At 42.6% G+C, this 15,308-nt stretch overlaps 1 protein-coding gene across 2 annotated transcripts; it reads right to left on the reverse strand.

Moving 5' to 3' along the window:
- Positions 1–1,817: 1,817 nt before the first annotated feature.
- LOC6554040 (probable serine/threonine-protein kinase MARK-C) lies at positions 1,818–13,823 on the reverse strand. Of its 2 annotated transcripts, none has more exons than XM_001980477.3 (6): positions 12,717–13,823; positions 5,200–5,379; positions 4,619–5,130; positions 4,327–4,549; positions 4,058–4,268; positions 1,818–3,992 (listed from the first exon to the last, which is right to left on the reverse strand). In XM_001980477.3, the coding sequence occupies exons 1-6, from the start codon at positions 12,871–12,873 to the stop codon at positions 1,826–1,828; spliced, it is 3,450 nt and encodes a 1,149-aa protein (XP_001980513.3). In that variant the 5' UTR covers positions 12,874–13,823; the 3' UTR covers positions 1,818–1,825. The 2 variants fall into 2 exon arrangements, with proteins under 2 accessions (XP_001980513.3, XP_026831912.1); XM_026976111.1 differs by lacking the exon at positions 12,717–13,823 and adding an exon at positions 8,438–9,001.
- Positions 13,824–15,308: the final 1,485 nt, after the last annotated feature.

Raw genomic sequence — 15,308 nt, forward strand, 5'->3', positions numbered from 1 at the left:
ATGTTCCTTGATTAAATCGGTCAGTTATCTGCAGGACTTCCCCCGGATCGTTGGTGTTCACTTCCCGAAAACAGCGCTGACCAGTGTAACGACTTAAGCTTAACCATTGGCTTAACGGACATTTTCTAAGCCAAGGTGCTTTTTGTTTGACTGTAGTTGTATCGGGTTTTAAGCAGCGCTGCTTATAAATTTTAACTCATAGTTATTATTTTTTTTGTTTCGTTGCGAAACATTCCTCACAGTTTTACAAACAAAACGATAGTTTCCACTTCAATACTTCAGTTTCAGTGCAACTTTGATTGCTTCTGTAGGAATCCATAGAATAGTTTAAATTAATTGGACGCTGTCGTTATTATTAGCAAATGTTCAAAATTTTAACCAATCTCAAAACGAAGCTGTTGGCAACTTGTCAGCTGCGTTTTGAGCTAAAATTATGAACAATCATTTATCATTTCATAAATGTCTGCATTTAATTTTTTTTGTTGTCAGTTTGATTTTTCTTTTATTCTGTTTTTGTGTTTTTCGGAAGTTTTTCGTATAAGTTGCTGTTGGTTGGAAAAATAGAAGTATCAGTGTGTATGCACTTGACATTGATTTCGTGGGACGTAAACAAACAAGGATTGTGGAAAATGTTCCTTCTCTGGCGGCCCTATCAGTAGATTGAAGTGGTTGTTGATGGCACAGCGTCATTTGATAGATAGATTTCTTCAGGTGCATTTACATTTACATTTTATATCACAATTTTTTAAATATTATAGGTGTATGTATTTAACAAAATTGGTTTGCATGTTATTCTTTCATTTACGCCCATCAAAAAATGTTGAGCAACTTGCAATGTCAAGGGTTTGTTAGATTTTTGCCCAGTGTAGTTGGCCTTAGTGTGTGTGTGGGTGTCAGTGTATATGAGTGTTGGGGCTTAATTAAATATATGTTTTAATAGTTTTTGAAATAATTAACTGTACACGGGTAAACTATTTCCAAGTAATTGGCATATACACGTACAAAACTTTATATTGCAGATTACCTTGTGTACATGTCAATTTCTTTGAAATAACTTTACCAGCGTTTGATTTTTTAAGTGTAAATTTCGATTCCAACTAATTGTCGAGCCAATCGATATTTTGACAATTTAATTAACTTTTGTAAACTCAACTTATTGTTGCTGCCCGTTTATACTTTCCTATAACAATTTTTGTCATGAGAAATAAAAACATACTATACAAATATTAACAATTTTCATTTGTTGTACATGTTGGTATTTGGACCGGGTGTTCAAAAATTATTATATTGACTCAAGAGGCATGAACGAATTTATAAGAGTACTTATATTTAAGCAATTTCACCAAAACAGAAAAGTCGTAAGGGTTTTATGCATCTCTTGACCAAACACTTTTCGTATTCGTTTTTATTTTTCATAATAAAAAATTATACTGCAATATAAATTACAATTTTTCGAATCTTTTTTATAAAAAAAGGTATTTGTTTTCTGTTGTTTTCATCTCGAACGACTGTTTGGCTTGCTTCAAAACAGCGTAGACAATTGCCACTCTCAATTTCCCTCGGCTTCTGTTTTTTCCACTCTGCAGTCCCTTTCTCCTACCACATGTATTCATCACTTTATTATTATCATCATTTTTTTGGGGGATTTTTTGTTAACTCTGTTGCAGTGGCGGAAATAATTGAATTTAAATAGTTTGCGTACACTTTTGCTTGAAACGTTAGTTGTTGAAAAGTTGCACCAAAAAAAATCATACAACTGGAAAGTTGGTTTTTAGAGAATGTGCGTGAAAAACAGAGTTATCTGTCCAAAGTGGACCGGCTTGGCTTAACCACTGGCGGTTGCCGGCTCGCAGTACTCGGACAAATCGTTGGCCCGTTGTTGCTGGCGCAAGCGCCTTTGGAGCAGCACACTCTCGCTGGGCGGCGAAAGGCCGATCCTCATATCAGGCAGCTCACCCATCAATTGGGACGCTTGCAGGTGGGCGAAGCGTCCACTGCCAATCCGCGGTTGCTGCTGGACGCGCTGGCCCGACGAACGGTTGTGCCGCTGCTGTTCCGGCCCCTGGTTCATGCCGCAACTGCGGGCGTAAACACAATCCTGACGCCAGTTGCGAATGGTCGACTGCTCATCAGATGGCGGAGATCCGCCGCTGCCGCTGCCACTGCCACTGCTTCCGGCGCTGTTGTGCCGCGGAGGCGGCTGCATTGGTGGCGGCATTGGAGCAATCTTGTAACCAGCGGCACCGCCGCTGTGCGAGAAGCTCCCCAAGTAATTACGCTGCTGGTTGCCATGGTGGCCACCTCCGCCTCCGGTGCTAAACGGCGGGCGATACTTGCGATAGTCCGCTGTCGGCTGCTGTTCCTGCGAGTGATGGGTGCGATAACGCCAGTTTTCGGTGTGCTGCGCCTGAGGAACGTGATCTGCAGGCTGGTAGCGTGGCACAATGTACCGCTGGTGCTGCTGTCGCTGCTTCCGAGTGTAGGCATTGGAAGGCAGCTGTTGCTTGCTGTGCTCGTGCATATCTTCCTCCTCATCGTCATCGTAGTCGTCGTCCTCGTCGATATCGGCATCCTCGTCGTTCTGATATGCATCGGGGGCAAAGTTAACAGTGCGGCCGGCCTTGCTGTGCTGGCCCGCGGTGTGGGATAGGGCTACAGGCTTCCCCTCTTCAGCTGCCTGGCCAAAAGTCGTTCGCTTTGTTGTCCCCTCAGCAGCAGACGTCGTTTTGATCACGTTTGAATCATCTTCCTCTGGGATATCGGTTGGTGGGCGTGTTGCTGATGCTGCTGGTGTCGATGCTGCTGGCACTGCCGCTGAGTTGACAACAATATTTGCAGTCTCATAAATTTCAGGTAGCTTTTCATTTAAATCACTAATACTATCCAATAGTTTAACATCATCATCTTCAATTGCATCGCCAGTTTGCCAGTTGTTAATGTGTGTTGTAGTCATAACTGGTGTTTGCTGCTTGTTATTATCGGTGATGGTAGTAGCACTAATATCACTTGATGGTCCTTGCTTCTTAGCCCCATCAACATCATCCTGCTGTTTTTCCTCCTTCTTCTCACCCTGCTGCTGCATTATTCCATTCTCCTCCTTCTGCGCATCTTTGCGCATTATGGTGAGCTTAGCAAATTCGCTTTGCTGAGTTTTTTCCTCCATATCCATTATATCCATAATAAGGTCATCCCTTATATACCCACCGTTATCGTCCTGTGGCTTCGATTTCTCCACATTGGTCTCGCCAACTTGCTCCACGTAAGCTTTCGATAGCTTTAGATTGTCAGCTTGAGTTTCCTCCTTTGGTTCATCCTCGAACTCCTCCTCCTCGACTATGTCATCGACGCGCTGCTGCTGTTCATACAAATAGTCGTCGCCCTCATCCTCGTCCAATTCGCGCCAATAATGCTTATAGTGCTGATAGTCCTCATTCTCTCCATCGTCCTCATCTTCCACATCGTCGCCCTCGCTTCCGCTCTGACGCCTATAGCGATCCTCGCTCAGCGCCTCCTGCCGCTGTTGCATCTCACGCCGCTGCTGATATTCCCTCGTTGACCTCGCCCACTCATCGTCATCATCATCGTCGATGCGGCCAAAAGCCTCCAGAGCTTCATCGTCGTCATCTTCCTCATGAACGTTCAAGGTCTTGAAGCCCCCGCTGTTCGGATAAATTGCAGAAGCATTGCGAGAGGCATTTCGGGAGGACTGACGGCTGCTAGCCCGCTGGCCGTGCATTGAGGACATACGCCCTCCATAGCTGCACAACGAGGCAGCGGGATTGCGCTGCGAGCGATTGCGAGTGTAATGACCCGGCGGCTTCGGATTGTAGTTTTCATCGCTATAGGCATCCATGTAGGCCTGCGATGGCTGGTAGATGTTGGGACGCTCTTTCATGTAATCGTAGCGCATCGAGAAATGCTGTAGGACCACACGTTTGACGGCCATGGCAGATTCGGCAAACTGCGAGATTTCCCTTGCCGACTGGTGATTGCTGCAAATTAATTAAAAACCTAAATTATTTCTGCGAATCAACAGTAAAATGTTTCATCTAATTACCGTCGGATGTTACTGGGAGTTTGCAGAGCCTTGTGGCGCCTGGCATGCTTGCTGGTCGGTGGCTCGTGCTCGGACATACGAATCCAGGGGTGATTCAACACTGCCTCGGCACTGAGGCGATTTGCAGCCTGCTTGACGAGCAGGTTAGAAATTAGGTCCTTGGCCTCATCGCTGACATCGTGCCACTCGGCCTCAGGGAAGGAAAAGTGTCCTAAGCAACAATATTATAATGATTAATACTAATATTGATAATACTAGTATGCACGAACCTTCTTGAATGGACTCGAAAAGCAGCTCCTGGCACGTGCGACAGTTTTCACCGCGATTCCAGCCGCAATCCTCACCACAGTTGCCCGAAAATGGCGGATAGCCGCAGAGCAAGATGTAAGCAATGACTCCCAGGGACCACAAATCGCACCTCTTGTCGTAATAGTGTGCTTCGCCCACAAACAAATCGACCACTTCCGGAGCCATGAACTCGGCACTGCCAACCTTAAAATTAAGTACGTGCATTTAGTATTTATAATCACTATTTATAGTCATCACTAATATTCGACTTACTGGTGTCAATAACTGGGGAGTGGCTGCTGGCGACGAGATGTCCGTCGTAAACTTAATCCCCGAACCCAAATCAAAGTCGCAGATCTTGATTGGGCACAGCGAATCCGTCTTGACACACAGAATATTCTCCGGCTTGAGATCACGATGGGCAATGCCCTTCTTGTGCAAAAAATCCAGTCCGGAGGCGATCTCCTTGATTATCTGCGAAGCCTCGTGCTCGGAGAAGCAAATGTGCTCCTGTATGCGCGTAAGCAATGGACCACCGTTGATCTTCTCGAATACCAGGTAGAACTTTTCGTCATCCTCGAAAAATTCGATCAGTTGCAAGATGCCCAAATGGCCCTGGCAGTGATGGAATGTCTCCACTTCGCGAAAGACACGTGCACGCGCATGTCCCGGTATCTTATCGATCACCTTCACGGCGTACTCCAGATCGGTGTAGATGTTAACGCAAGTTTGCACCGATGCGTAGGCTCCCTCGCCGAGAATCTCGCCAGTCAGCTTGTACAGCTCTAGTGGGCGAAATGAATAATTTAGATAATGCACCTTCTTGTCAGCTATTCCCTGACCCCCATACTCACCCTGAAAGGTTGACGAATGTAGGGAGGAGCTGATGCGTTTCTTGCGCCGCTTCTTCTGCATCTCCTCCTTGTGCCTGTTAAGCTCCGCCTGGCGCTCCAACTCGGTCATGTTGGGCGCCTCACTAGACTCATTGCCCGAGACATCCTCGCTACTGTAGCGCGTCAGCTCATTCTGTCCGTCTGAAAAAGAAAACAAAATGTGACAATATCATTAACTAAAGTTTCGATTCAAGTTCGCTCTAACCCTTTGACTTCTGCATTCTAGCTGGTAATAAGCGGATAGACTCTACATACATACATATGTATATCAAAATACGATCGGCTTTACAAGTACCATGGTATAGTATGGCATGAGCTTTTTATCGAACATATTCGCCATATTTGCATGACTATTTTTTCTGCATTTATCAATGTATAAAAATAATAATGAGGGAATATAAATAAAATAAGAAATACTCATACTTTTGCACTAACTGCGTAGAAAGCAAATAGCTTGTCGTAAACAAGTCGTCGCAAGTGTGCATTAATATGTAAAATTAAATAATGTGAAAACAGCCGCAAACAGACTGCTATATGGAAAACTTCTGGTTGGAACCGTTCACAGCTAGGCCTGGGCCTGGACCTGGAGCTAATTCCAAGATCAGGGAGTATAAGCAAGGGGGGCGAGGACCGGCGATCAGCTTGATTGAGTGTGTGCCTGTTCTTCAATTGTTGTCAATAGCCGGTCGACTATTTATAGAGCCCACGACTTCTGCATCAGGGCGGTATCTTTCGGTGGATCTGGCTGGTCAACTAATACATAACCCTGGAACCACGTCGCATTGTAAATAATTATCGCTTGATTGGAGTTATTGTGTGGTGTACTGTACAGCTGAAATCGCTTAAGATTCAAGGACTTAAGGTTACAAATACTCTAATAACTCTAACTAAAGCCTTTTTTGTTGGTCTTTTAAGTACCCGTCGCACAGTAAAATATAGTAGATGTATAATCTATTGGTTTCGTCATGTTTCAAATGAATGTCCAACTTATAAGCAGCGCAGTCCTCCCCTTTCGGCCACCCACACTTTTTGTGATTCGTCGCACGCTTTCCGTTCTGTTCTAAATATAACATTTGGCCTATTTGTTGGTCAGCTTTAATTGTTATCAATTGCGTAAATAAACGCCGAATCAACAGAAACAGACGCGTTCAAACTCTTTTGCATTTCTCTTGTTTATCGAAATTGACTCTCTCACACGCCCGTCGAATATTCTGCGCATTTAATTAATAATATACATATGTATGTATGTATGTATGTATGTTATTTTTCGCCAAATCATTTCGTTTTAATGATCAAGAGATACATATGTATGTAGTGTGCTGAAGACGTGTATTTTTGTTTAAATTGCATAAACAATTTCCGCAGTTCCGGCACAAAAAGTCCGGACTTGACGTCGGCACAACACATCATCCGATCCCTTCAGATGCAAGTCGATAAGGTGATGACGCCAATCGGCATTTGATGAAATGCCCTTACTACATTTCATGAGCGGCTAGACAATCGTAACCGAGCCAAACAAACTTATGTGAAAGAAAATGATACGAATGAAAACCTAGCAAAATATTTTCATGGTTTGCCGGCCGGCTTTTCGGATGCCTGCTTATGTGTGCTCATGTGTAAAGTTTTATGTAATTTTGGAAATCCTCTACAAATATTCGTTACTAACTCGTTTTACTAAAACAATTGCACATTGTCTATATAAATAACTACATATATATGTATGTATGTATGCATTTGTTGGGCATTGCTTTAAAAAACTTCCAAATGGAATCGAGATCAGACTTGGGTTCTTGAAAGCTTAAAAACTTAACCGAGATGAAGGACAGTTCGCCTACATGTGCAGAGCTATGAAAAAACAAAAGCTAGCAGATAATACGAAGCTGAAAACAAAACAAGAATCGAAAGCGTCTAGAGAAAACCTTGAGAAATTTCAATTTTACGGCTTTGCGCAAACATTATCGGAGCCAGTGCCATAATAAGTTATCAAATGTCTAGGTAGGAAACTCAAAATAATACGGTGGTCACTCGTTAAGCGAATAAACAAAAGGTTGATAAGACGGGCGAACTACGCAAAAAGCGAGCAAAGCAAAAGGTTTGCTTTTGGCACTTAACTTTGCCGATTTCAATTCAAATAAAGCCAGAGAAAAGAAAAAAAGGGAAGGAGACACAACATGCGGTCGCACATGAAGAGCTTTTAGTAAATAGAGAGCAGTGGAGAGGAGCCGAAAAAGTGGGAGCGTAGGGAGGAAGAGGAAGATAAGGTGGGTCCGTTTCTTTTTGCTCCCTTTTGTGGTATTACTTCATTACCTCAAATAAATTCCCAATTAGGAGTGCTTAACATCTGAAAGCTCTAAAGTCAGAGGATGTAATCTTAAGTTTGAAATCCTAAGTTGTAAAATAAGGTATTGTTTTAATATGTATGTTTAATAATTTTTTAATTCAAAAAGCTTTTAATTGGTATTTCAAAAGTGTAAGTGTTATTATAAGTTCTACATTTAAAGACATTCTTTAATCAGTTTGTATTCTTTTGCAAATTAACCAATTGGTTTATTAGTTTCCTTGCGAAAGGTCTAGAATGCTAAGAGTTGCTTCCCCATCAACTCACTCTCTTCTTAAATCACCTTCTTCTCTTGACTGCATGAATTCACGGGCAGAGGCACTAACACTTATGCACACACCCCATACGTACTCTATCTGCACGCATGTGTTTGTGTGCTGTAAAGAAGCAGAAAATTATTGCGCAGCAAATGAAATTGTAAAAGCGAAAAAAAATATGAAAGTGGCGAGAGAACCAGAACATAACGTATGACAATAAAAAATAAGATGTGGGGAATTAAATTAGAGAATAACCAAATGGGATTTATTACCATAGTTATTATACATATGTACATACCTATAACAAGGCCGTTTAAGTTATCTTAACGGTTGGAAATAATTAAAAATCAGTTGTTTAAAGACAATAGACAAGCCTAAAATGTAATTAGCAGCCCGTAAAATGAAGCGGAAACTTGTTCGAACAAAAACAATAACAAAAATGCAAAAACCGGCATTTCGAAACGTTTCCCCTCACACACAGATGCACATGCGTTGTGTGGGTGCGAGTGAGTAAGGCTGTATGTGTGTCTCTGCGAAAGTTCTCTCATCTCATCTCGTTCCTAGACTTTGTTGCTATTGTTGTTGTTGTTGTTGTTGTATTTACCCAACATGTTTGCTGCCTTTGCTGCTGTTGTTGTTGTTCGCCTTTTAATCGCAACGCAATTTGTCTAAGCAACGCCCGTTCTGCTTGTTCTTCTTCTGGGCGGCACGTTTTTTGCAATGCGTAGATAAAACCGCCTGCCTTCGATAATATGTTGCTCCCCGTCGATATTGTATTGCTTTAGTTTTGGTTTTTATTGCTATATTGGGCTAATTCTAACCCTATTCCGGTTGGATCATCTTCGATATCGAAGTACAACACTTTTCCCTTTTCGTCCGACGAAAACAACAATCTGCACGCTGAATGATTGTTATTATTGGAAGCACACGGAAAATTGTTCAGATCAAATGGCCTGGAATTTCGTATTGGATTTGTTTCGCGTGTATGAGTGTGTGTGAGTTTAGTACCGGCGACTTTGGGTGTGCGGCAAATACCAATTGGCCAAAAAAGTGAATTTGAAAGAAATGGAAAAAACACGGACAAATCTTTGCGGACCTACGTCGCGCGGCGCCAACGAGGAAAGAATCAAATTCAAACACGCGCCCGCTTTCGGGGGAGCGACAAAAACCGAAAAACTACCGCGGTGCGCGAAGAGCGAAAAAGCACCAAAGAGCGGTGGGCGGCGAGCGAAGAGAGCGGCCGAAACGAGAGCGAGAGTTGTTGTAACAAATAGACATGTACATACAGCGAAGGTTAGAAAAATAGTGACCCGCATAGAGTTTTTGAATTCAACAAACTATTCAACTTTAATGCAAATTAAGTTGGACCAAAACTGTAGGGACCCAGTTTGTGCATTTGTTCATTAATCAAAACATTAATTGTAAACATACAAAATTCCAGAACTAGCTGGGTTTTCGGGCTATCAACGGTTTTATCCCTGAGACCTGTGCTGTATTTACATACATATATAATTTTATGTTCGCAAGGGTAGCGATAAACATACATATATACATGCATTGTACGTTGTATGTACAAGCATAGATTTCTAGTTAGGTATGGGGCATAACCTGCTCAATAATTGTGAGTGTCGGACGTCCAGAAATATTGTTCGTCATAGGACAACGAAAAAAAAACCTGGATCTCTTGCTAACATACAAATTCAAAAATCAGCCCGGAAGAGAAATCAGCCCTCTGGTTGCAAAAATCCGGTTTTAAATCGAATGCACAGCAATTACCGGCCATGTTTATTCATCGAGCTGGTCGATATAAATTCATATTTGTTCAGAACTCGATGGCAAAAAGAAAACATTAGCTTGGTGTTTGCCGATCGAAATCTTTCGAGGGGTGTAAATATTGACACACTAGTTTAGGCCAGATTAAGGATTGGAGGTAACCGATACCGATACCTATACCTCAACCGATACCTGTGTTATCACACAACCTGGCCAATAAGCCCACGCACACCAACGCATCGTCGGCGGAAAGAGAGCGGCGATAAAGCCACATCATTTATTGGACACAGAACCAGTTTTGACAAGAAGTAGCTTTGTGGTTGTGGCCGACACGCCGCAAGCAAAACAAAAACAGCAACAGGAAAAACAATAACAAAGCGACAGACCGAGAAGCAGAAGGTGGCCGAAAGAGAGACCCAGTGAGAGAGAGATCGACTTTAGATTAAGAGTACAGCCCTGGAAAAGACCGGTGCGCGAATGAGCGTTGCATGATGCAATTAAGCTCTTGTAAATAAAGAGTATACAGGCAGAAATATGAAGGTAGTGTTTGATGGATTTCGAAGATGCGATTTAAACGTACATTATTACGTACTAATGCTTTAATTTTTAGTTCTTTTGAACTGAAGGTTTTTTTTCTTTCAGTGCAGAGAACCCTGCTTCATTGTTTTTGTACGTTTTGGAGTTAGAGAGCGGGATGCCGAATCGCACGTAGGCCGAAAATGTCGTGAAAGACGGGGAGCGAGGGAGAGAGACAGACTCAAACACCAATGCAGCATGGAAGGTGGTGTGATGTGTGCGAGTTCTGTTTAAAAGCAAACAAGTGGAAAGGGCAAACAGCAAAACAAAAACTACATTTAACATGCTTTGTTTTCGTTTTTGCACAGTAAACAACAACATATGCCTCTGGGGTTTCAGCTGACGTTTTTTCCGCTGCGGCATTGCCAAAGCTAAAAAATAAATTTCTCTCGCAGGGCTTTTGCGCAAGGGAGCAAGAGAGACAGCGATATGGATGGGCTGATTTTATGAATCGGAGGAGGCTGCACGTAGGCACCACTGGCTGTCCTCCAAACAGCCTCGTTAGAATGGGAAACTTCTTGATAATAGTTATGGTTTGTTGGGGGAAACAAGCTTTCAGCTGGTGGGCCCCAATTGACAGCGTTTTGCACTCAGTTAATAGCAGCTGCAAAAACCTCTCTAGCAAAACTCCTAATGGGCGCAGACACACATATGTGTGGGCGGCCGCGCTCTCATCGGTGGCTCCGCTTTAACCAGTTCGTTCGTCCGCTTTGGCTCGACGTTCTATTTTGGGCTGCAGCGAACGTCACCAAGTGCAATAAACGTCATGAAGGTTATAATCGTATCGTATGTGGCTGCAGCTTTGGAAGTTTGTTCACATTTCGCCGCGTTCGCTGCATTTCGAGCACGAATGCGCATTTGAACACGGGTGCCAGTGCATTACGCTCAATCGATCAGCCATCATGAGTCATTTTCCATTTCCATTAACAGCCTGCACACGCTCAATTTCTCGGTCTCTGCTGGCTGGCACAGATACTCGTGCCGTCTCCCTCTCTGCGCTTCATCGCCGGCAGCTGCTGCTCTTTAGTGGTGTTTGTGGAATAGTAGGGAAAAGGAACAGCCAGGAACAAAAGTTTGGAATACTCTTGTGCTTGGAATGTTTCACTAGCTGATACGAAAACAAGCAGTGCTTAAATGCACAAGTGCGCTTTATACGAACTTAGAATCCCTAATTACAGAGGGTATCGATTGGTGGATATTTTTACATATGTATATATTCCTATAGTAATAATCCATCTGGCGATTACTCTCCGAAACAGCTTTCTTACGCACAGTCTCATAGGATATAGAATATAAGTGGATTTCAGTGGTCTATCTGGTATATCTACACCACAATCTGTCATGCTTCACAAGATTATCTTTAATAAACACTAAGTATGGACTACTCATTATCTAAACGAACACATTCTAGCCTAACCTTCAGTTAGAATATGCTTAAATACTTGATAAAGTTGATCTGTCATTATTATTTAATAGCATATATGATATCCCATATATAATTAAGAACTTGTGTACAATAATAACACGACCAGTGATGGTTATAAAGTCCAGATGCTGGAATACCCCTCAAATTAGGGCACATACACACTACAAATATCTACACATATATCACTTAATGGCCCCAGTCGCATGATGCAATGTGGTTCTCTTGGCGAAACAAAACAACTGTAAACACCCCATGGACTGTTGACGTGGCGGAGGGCAGTTGGCGGTGGGGTTGGGCGCCGGTAGGCAGACAGCATGCATGTTCTCGAACATTGTGTGACGTCAAGGAAATACACCCGTTGGCACCCGGTACGCATTGGGGCCCAGTCAATGCTCCCTAGTTCGCTCGATTGATTAGCAAGGGTAAACGAAAAGAAAGTGCGGCCGATAACTGACTAGAAATCGAGGGAATGAAGGTGGAGGAGCAAGAGTGGTGGGGTCTGTACCCATGGTTGGTAGTCCCCATCCAATGGCAGGCAGAATAATACAAATCTTTCGGAACTGCAGGCGATGAAAAATACCAAATAGTGATAAATATTGCATTAAAGTGTTCACCATTGCCTTTCCGTAGAACTATCCTATACCTCGCAATTTAGTGCGGTTAAATGGTTATAACTTTTGTTTTACCATCAATCATAGAACTGAGTTCTATAACAAACAGTTCTATAATAGCAAATAACATTCGTCATATTGTTAAAATAATAATGACTAATTCAGTGAATTATATGCTACAAATGTTTTCTTTTGGCAAATAACAGTTGCTAGTTAGTTTCGACAGATAGGTACAATTTCAATTGGCTCCTAAAAAAATCCACAGTTAATATTTGCTATCATTTCATCATCCTGTTAAAATGTTTTCTAGTTACAATTAAACTGGTGACACCCTAAGCGCTTCGTATGATTTCCAAAACGTAATCTCATGCATCACAGTGTGTACTCAGCTATTCGAATTAGTAGCAAACTACTTGAGATAAGGTTTTTAGGAGGTTCCTCCCCAAGTTCTAGGAACCCAAACCCACATGTTGCCCAGAACCATTCAAAGTGCTCACCTGATTGACTCTGGCTGCAGCTGTTGTCCGTGTTGCTGCACGAAATGCCGCTGCCACTCCGGATGCCGCTGTCCCCAGATCTACGGGGGTGGTTGTTGTTGCTTGCATTTGCGGCAGAGGCAGCTGTCCCAGACTTGTGCTCCTCCTGCTCCACCATGTTGTTGCTGGTGGACTGTACGGTGCTCCTGGACGCGATTAGAGGGAGATAGGCAGAGTGCTTCCAAGCTGGAAAAGGGTTTACGGTTACGCCGCGGCCAGCTGCAGTGCGTAGTGCAACAAATGAGCAGCAGTTTCTCGCTCTTTCTCTCTTTCCCTCTCTTCTTGTTCAGCTCATTCAAAATGGTGGCCGCCTATGGGATGTTTTTTGTTTTCCGTTTTTGTTCTCCTCTAGTTTTTAATCCAATTGCCAAGAAATGCGGCGGTTGCTGAAAAAACTGATTTAATTCTGCTGCAGATGCACCTCTCTCTCTCTCAATCGCTATCGTACGTTTATTTATTCTTGTTCGGTCAAGTTTGGTGGTTGAGTCGTCGTTGGTGTTGCTGTTGTTGTAATCGATGACTGCTGCTGATTTCTCTCATCACACAGGCGAAAAAAGCTCAAGCAAAAAATGGGGTTTATCTATTTGCACCGCTTTTTTTCGGATATCTGAATTGATTTTATTTTCTGCGCTACTTTGTGTATTTTTTGTTGTTTTGCGTTTCACCTTCTCTCTTTGTGGGCTTGGCTGTGCAGTAGTGCTATTGCTGTTGCTGTGCTGCTGCTGTTGTTGTAGTTGTAGTTGAGATGGCTGTAGTAGTGGTGGTGGTGGTGCAAAGGTAGTTCTATTTTATTTTTTGGGGCTGCTGGAAGTGGCTAGTGTGGCGGTGGAGTTGGTCGTTAAAATTTCCTCTGCTGATTACAACACAAAAAAAATCGCTGAATAGCGGACAAAAGCCGTTTTCTTTGCGTATTTCGCTTTAAATTTCCTTCCCAGCTACCGATCCATTTTCAAAGTTCGAATGATTCCGACGAATGACGACGACTTTTTCGATGTGGCCGGAGCTGTCATTTTGGTGCGACCGTTTTTCGGCGCAATGAAAATACCACAAGACGGCGGTGATACTAAGGTATTTCGCTTCCAATTTAGTGTGGCTACTCTACTCAGATATGGTGGGAAACTTCGCTGCGTGCTTGGTGGTTGAACTCGCTAAATAAGAATGGAGTGGCAACGCTGTCATGGTTTCTACATGTATTTTACTTGGGGAAGTGGGAACACTTTTGGCGGTGGTGCGACCGTTTTCCGGCGCAACGAAAATACCACAGGTCGGCGGCGATACTAAGGTATTTCGCTTCCAATGTAGTGTGGCTACTCTACTCAAGTAAGGTGGGAAACTTCGCTGTGTGCTTGGTGGGTGAACTCGCTAAATAGCAATGGGGCGGCAACGCTGTCATGTGTTCTACATGTATTTTACTTGGGGAAGTGGGAACACTTTTGGCTGATCTTTTAAAATGCCTCAACTCGCAATGGAAGTAAGTAATTTGTTTAGGTAAAAAAACATTAAAATTTTTAAAATGTTCAACCAAGTTGAAATCTACTACCAAAAGCGCCCCGACATTTCAACAAAATGCATTTTTGGGTGATTATAATTTATTAGAATTTTTATTGACTTAAGGTAAATATAAATAAAATATTATTCAAGTACAAAGTTATATATACTCATTAATATTATTTGATTCAAGTAAATATATTTCAAAGTGGCGGTGTTTATTATATCATTTTTCAATTAAGTACAATTTACTGTTCCTGCTCTATTTCTATGGGTTCGCAGAGTGTCCAAAAGTACTCCTAACACTCGGTCCTATAAGGTGTGCATATTTTGCGGGCAGGCCATTTTCGATTTGGCCCGACCAGAAAGTATTGCGAGCCATTGACGCCGCACCTGCAAGTTTTGAACCTGGCTTATTGACTCGTGATTTCCTCGTCTTTGAGACCCGCGGATCGAGTACTTGTGGGTGCTTTGCGAACCCGGACTTCAAAACTTGCCCATGCAACAATTGTATCTTTGTGTTGTTTACGTTTAATCAATGAATTTGGATCACAAACAGTAAATACGTCTTTAACGATAATTGCAGTTGAATTAAACATATTAAGATCAGAAGGGTTGGGGGTGGGGGTACCTTTTTTTAATTATAAAAATATTGTATCTGCATTTTACATGTTTTTGTTTCGCTACTATCGTTTTTGCTCGAAATTACATAAGTCCAGCCTTAAAACAAGTAATTTTCGTCACCAATCGCATTCGCGCACGCTCCATTATCCATAACACTCGGTTTCATCTTCAATTCAATTTTGCATTTAAACGCTACGTTGCCTTAACTTCAGTCCTTTCGCAGAAAATCTAACCCTTAAATGTATTTAGCTCTTCGCCCGTCGATCCTTCATCCTTCCTTCCTTCACATCCCCCGCATGCTGCAGACACTAAACATAAATTCAATACGTACAGTTTCAAATTGGTTGCGGCATTCTATCGGCATTATATCGTCGTTTGATGTAAAAGGTGTAATGATCCTTGCCTTAAATGCCATCCTAACGTATTAGTCCCGTCCGCCTC

Source organism: Drosophila erecta, unplaced genomic scaffold, assembly GCF_003286155.1.
Source record: "Drosophila erecta strain 14021-0224.00,06,07 unplaced genomic scaffold, DereRS2 tig00000000-arrow-pilon, whole genome shotgun sequence".
NCBI lineage: Eukaryota > Metazoa > Arthropoda > Insecta > Diptera > Drosophilidae > Drosophila > Drosophila erecta.